General features: G+C 42.0%; 1 protein-coding gene across 1 annotated transcript in view; it reads right to left on the reverse strand.

The window, feature by feature from the left end:
* LOC118419467 (guanylate cyclase soluble subunit beta-1-like) overlaps positions 1 to 6,199 on the reverse strand; it is a 12,799-nt gene extending 6,600 nt beyond the window's left edge. Inside the window, exons 1-4 of the mRNA XM_035825848.1 lie at positions 5,953 to 6,199; positions 5,206 to 5,279; positions 1,089 to 1,189; positions 538 to 643 (exon numbers count right to left, since the gene is read on the reverse strand). Coding sequence (XP_035681741.1) covers positions 538 to 643; positions 1,089 to 1,189; positions 5,206 to 5,279; positions 5,953 to 5,955 — 284 coding nt within the window. The 5' untranslated portion in view covers positions 5,956 to 6,199. The remainder of the gene's footprint in view (positions 1 to 537; positions 644 to 1,088; positions 1,190 to 5,205; positions 5,280 to 5,952) is intronic.

Consider the following 6,199-nt stretch of genomic DNA (forward strand, 5'->3'; position numbering starts at 1 on the left):
TGGTGAAAGCTTCTCACAGCAAACTTCCAGTCGTGAGTACTAGTTTATTTTCATTGATTCCTAAGAAATAAAGAAGACTATGAAATCCATGTTTTATTACGAGACGAACTTGCAATAATTATGAGAATGTAATTCAAATACGACATTTAAGAAAGTTGAATTTTGGAGATGGAGCCAACCAACCAAACAATCAACGTGTGGAAATCATCAGTGTCTTCAACAGGATGCTGAGACAACACTACCCCAATACTTGCCCCTTGATGAGAACAGTTGCTGCTGCAATGTATCTTCTATACACCCGAATATAAACATAGGTGACAGAGCAAAACTATTGGCAATGGCCGAACATCCAGTTTACTCTGGACGGGTTTGGGCCATTTTGGCAAGTACAGTAATTCAAATTTGGCCTTTCGACCTAAATTAATCAACCAGTGAATAGATGAATCAATCAATCAATCAATCAACAAACTATGATCATCCAATAATTAGTCAACAAACCAATAAATTAATCAATCAACCGCACAGGAATATGTGTACCTGATGTTTGCTCCCAGCACAGCGAGGATCTTGTCATAACCCGACTCCTGACAGAACTCAAAGAACAGCGCTCCGAACAGCTCCAGTATCGAGTTGGCATCGATCTCTGTGCGGACAAAAAGTTAGATCATATCTAGATATTTAGAGGGCCCCAAGGTACGTGTACTTGATGTGTTTTGTTTCTTTCTCCACTGTTTCACAATTGAAATTTGAATGGAACACTATAACAGGATGGTTTTACAAAGGTCCCAGAAAGTAGATAGAAAGTTGGACCAGCCGATTTTTATTGGAAACATTGCCGTTCAAAGTTGTCCATACAAAAAGAAACTTGTGATGTGCTGCCGATAACTTGTACAGACAATGCCTGGTGGCCTTCATGTAATTGTAATCTAGTAAAAATGGGCCCCCAAATGTCGTTTACCACGATCACACCTGTCGAGATGCCAATCAGAGTTGGTTCGTTGCTAGATTGACTGTGCACTGTGGGAATGGGATTTGAAACACCGCTTATGTGCGCCACCTTTCGACATGTACAAAAACTGCATACTTACGTAAAATCTTGGTGGCAGCTCCCACCAAGTCGTATGTCTTGTCATCCCCATATATTTGCCGGACAAGGAACTGGCCGTCAATGTCGACGCCGGCTTCTCTTCTATAAACGACAATAATATCAATACTAGGGACAGACGTCTAATTTCATTTTTCTCTGAATTAAAGATTGTTCAGCAAAACCTATTCCGAAATGGATTTTTTTTATTTTTAGATTTTTCGAGCACTTAACATACCACCTCCCTGTTGCTACATACATGTTGTCACAATGACGTCAGGTATCTTTAACGTTCGTTGATTGGGTCAACAAACAAACACTAAAGAAATGACTGCAATGTAAACTGTATGTGTCTGTCTAATATTGACATAACAAGTGTAGTGACACTTAGTACGCCTCCTGGAATTTCAGGCCATCTATACAAATCCTCTCAAGACCAGGCTGAAAGTTTATCACTTGTGCATTACTGCGTCATTCATCACAAAGCGAAGTTCTCAGTGACAGCTTACAGCATTCTTTGTGTCTGGTAACAGCAACATGTCATGTTTTCACTTAACATGAATAGTAACTGGGTCTGAAGAGAACCGTTAGTGAGAGATCATTTATGGAACTAGACAAATGTAGATAAACCGCTTTTCAAACGTCAAGATCTTTTGAATTCTTAGGTATCGTGCGATATCAAATTTTTATTGTTAACTTACGTTATCGTAAAGGCTAAGTAAGAGTGAAGAAGTGCATCTGTTTGAGCTTCATTGACGCTTAAACTTTTCACTTTAAAGTAACTTCATTTGTTCGTTTTGGAAAGTATGCAGAATCATTTCACTTCAGGTTGAGAAAACAAATTTATCAGGCAAATCTTCAAATCATCAAAACGAGTCAAGTGAAGTATCATAATTGGAATTCGCAGAATATGCAAATTGAATAATAGTCGCCGATCGTAAAATTTAATATAAGTGTACATTGTTGAAAACATTTTCCTTGTATATATATATATATACATAAAGAGAGAGAGATAACTTCGGAGATTTTGAAGTGGAATCTACAAATTTTCCGAAAATCAAATGGTCAACGTCAAACAACAAAAACAAAAAAAAGCAGGGTCGCCCTCGGGGCATATTTGACATTTTCGAGACTTCCCGTTAACGTACACAATTTTGACCACCGCGTACTGACAGCAGTTTACTCACACATGTCGGACAATTTACCACGAGGAATCAACCTCCAAATTCCCACCCAGCGGTGCTGACAGGTAGCTTGACGAATTACCAAGAGAGTACTCAACGACCCATTTGGGATGTTTCTGTCCTCGCTAGCGCTCACCGAGGCGACGGTCTAGTTGTCTACGGGGTAAGCCCTACCTGGCCCCGGTGACCTGTTTTTGTAACCCGGTGGCCCTGACACCCTGCCTGACGGTTTGCAGCGTGTGGGGAATTATTCATTGACTTGAAGTAGCAACTCTTCATCAATGGTTTCACCTCTGGGTGACCGCTAATGCATTGGGTGTATCGAGACAGTTGAAAGGCTGAACGGAAGGGAAAGCGAGCCACACAGCTTCGGTGGCAGGCAAATCAACAGGCGTTGAAAGGTCTGGTACAGACTTGTGCTTTACTGTCAACCTTGTCACCATCCTCCATGCACGGGTCGGCTTAGAGGTGTTATGTAGAGCCCAGTCAGCCAAGCCTATTTCTTCTGGCAGGCCGTCTTTCCAGCTGAAACCAACCACGTAAAAAAAAGGTGTGCGGCTGTGCACTAATTCATTGTGAGGACGACACTCCTAGCGCGAGGTCGTGTGGCTTTTAGCGCCTGTTTCACCTTAGATGTACTACTATAGCCAGTAGGTACCGGTCAGAGCATGTTAATTCACCTTTTTGTACCATTACAGCCAGTAGGTACCGATCAGAGTAATGAGGCTTTTGTAACGTGCTCGAGACACCTTCTCGAACACAGGACTCCAATTTGACGTCACTTCCGAAAGACGCTGCAGCTTTAATCAGAATGCTCTTCCAGGTACAAGAACCGTTACCAATTGGACCCAGTTGCTCAATTCACAATTGTGAAGCCGCTACCAACGCAGCTACTTGTACATGAAAGACTGCCATTACTTGTCATTGAGAGTGAAAGGGTTTGAAAATAAGACGCATCTACGTTGAATATATTATCTGTATTAGTCATACACAGAGGTTAAACATAACACCAGATTTCTGATGCAATATTCATACAGTACAGCGCTTCCGTAGTGGAAATGGAAAATGCTCAAATTGACTGAATTCTAAAGGGATGGAGTTTTATAGTAACCAGTCAACCCTTTCAGCTCCGACTTACATTTTTTGGGGTATTTTTCCACTTTCTACTACATCATGTATCTACATAGCCCTGATGGAACTGAAGTGATAACTAATCGTTTCTAGCCGATATTATGAGACAACAGATCACGAAGGTCTATTGTTTCACAAAACAAGCACTCTAAATGGGAGACGTACGCAAACCGTCTTGTTTTGCAAGTAAACATCGGACTGCCATGTCATCCATTTTGAGTTTGACCAACTGTTGAGCGTCACGTAACGGTGGGAAAGTTTAGAGGAAATCTCATTTTGAGAGTATGAAAGTTATCAAACGATGTAGATCAAATCATGGGTAATATTCTCACAATATATGCAGCAACCGCTGTGACCATTGAGGGACCAAACATTTGAAGCGAATGTTATAGATGGGGAAGAATACTTCTCTTTCGTTCTGCATGTTTTGCTGCCTCTAAAATAAATACTTTTACATCTTGAATTATATAAAAATCATGAAATCTATTAGTACAATGCAGACATATAAAATTCTGGTTACCGAACGTTCGCTAAAGGTGCAATCTCGCTGCAATTGCGTCAAGCTTGTGTCTCTGCGACAATCAAAAGATACTCAATGAATTTCAGATATAAAGAACGAATTTTCTTACGTTTGGTGCATTTTGTTGTCTTCTAATCTAAGTCATACTTTTGCGTATTACGCAATACCTAGATTATAAAAAAATTGGCAAAATAACACAAGTCACAACAGTGCCGCATTGAACGAGCCCCGCAGTGCCACACCGGTGCCGCAAGTGCAGTGAGATACCACCTAAAGGTGCACTCTTACCGGACGTGGGGCGCTCTTGCAGAGTTGCTGCGTTCCTTCGCTGCGTCACTTTTTAGTTATTTTCTCCAATTTTTTTCATAATTCAGATATTGCGTAATACATTAAAGTGCACAGAAGACGACAAAATACACAAAATTAAAAGTGAGAAAATTTGTTCTTAATCTCTGAAATTCGTTGAGCATCTTTCGAACCCCGCAGTGACGCAAGCGTGCCCCACGTCCGGTGAGAGTGCACCTTAAACGGTCACGTCCGACACATTCTGTTCCTGTATACATTGTGTCTCCACAGTCACGACCGTCCCTAGGCGTAACACAGCAGCTACACGGCACACGGCGGTGGCTAGCCATGTTAAACTGAGCAATTCGTCACTCGTAAGCCCAGCGAAATAAACAGCAGCTTAATGTTTGGCTTATTGATTGTCTCTGAAGTTTGAACCATTGTGAACGAATAACGATGGTGAATTGATAAGGATATTGTGAAATATACATGCATCATATCAGAATGGAATATGGTGAAATTATCATATACGGTGTATGACAAATATACAAAGGTGAGTTTTAATGACTATACCATTGAAACAATTGTCCCTTGTTCAAAACGATGTCTTTCTAAACCCGAAAATGAAAATAATTCGGCGCACTTATTTTTACATAACGGTTTCGGATGGTAGCCCTATGAAAGTCATTATAGAATCGGTCTGTCTTGAATGTATTAAGTCGATTTCTCAGGGGAATTTTTGTCATTAGTTACATTGACAAAACGCCTGTTGCTCGGCGTATTGCTGAATAGCCTACCACCAATTACGAGCTATGTTTTTCTACAACATAACCCTTGACCTTAAAGTATTCTATACTGTATCCCCATCACCTCTATTTGAATGGTACAGGTACTTGCATACATCGCTTTCTTTTCGGGAAATGATGTAACAAAAAAAATATATAGCCGTTGCTAAAGGATTGCGACCACACAAGAACTGAGTGAATGAACAAATCACATACTTGATTTCCTCCCATTTTTCCTCTCCGAAATTCTTGACCACCAGGAGCTCCAAAGCGTGGTTCACGAAACCGTACTGTATAAAAGGAGGAGGAGGAACATGGATTAAACCGGGATTAAGTGTTGAATAGGAAGGGAAGGTCACAGGGACTGAATCAAAGGTCACGCCACAGGCCAAATGAAGGGGTCAGCGCTAGGACAGGGCTGGACTCAAGAGCCCACTTGTTGTATTCCCTTCAGTTCTCCTCCAGCCATTTCCATTGAAAACACAACAATACCCCTGCGACAGCTGACAAGATATCAATACATCCACGTACTATCTTAAGTGATGAGATGTACAGAGAATATATGGACTCAATCGCGGTGATGTTTAATGAGCAGCCGGCAATTTAGTCAGGAGCGATTCCAAGTGGGGACTATGGCGTTTGTTGTAATTGCATTATGTTTGGTACTCAGAGGTTGGTCAGTGAGCTTGTTTTCAAGGCAGGAGCTGGAGATACACACATTTACACCGCCATACACAGAGAACCTCATTTACAGACGGATTAGCATGGCTCACATCACAATCCACGGGAAGAGAACATCGCTGCATACATTTCCCATCCTCTCACACAGCAGCCGAGGAGGATGTTGTTGAGGGCGGCTCGTCAGAGGAAAGCCCGCCCACGCAATGTTTACGATTTTTGTGGAGGAAGAGTCTTCAATATCATCTATTCCACGCGAAAAATATAATGAGTATGGGTACTCACCATCTTAAAGCATGGAGATATCAGAGGAATCGAGGCAAGAAGGCGTCAGCAGGGCATCTTCTAGAGACGGTACAGCAAAACATCATCGTCTGACGTGTTTTTCTCGGGACCCAGGGCTGTCCGCTAGCTCACCTCCAGGGCTGCAACCATCTGCAGCCACAGTGATTGGGCCCGTGTGTGTGTGTCCGGGAGTGAAAGGCGGAGCCGCGCTCTGGGATATGGATTTTTTTCTCCAGCGGATAGACCG

This window comes from Branchiostoma floridae, chromosome 7 (assembly GCF_000003815.2).
Source record: "Branchiostoma floridae strain S238N-H82 chromosome 7, Bfl_VNyyK, whole genome shotgun sequence".
Classification (NCBI taxonomy): Eukaryota; Metazoa; Chordata; class Leptocardii; order Amphioxiformes; family Branchiostomatidae; genus Branchiostoma; species Branchiostoma floridae.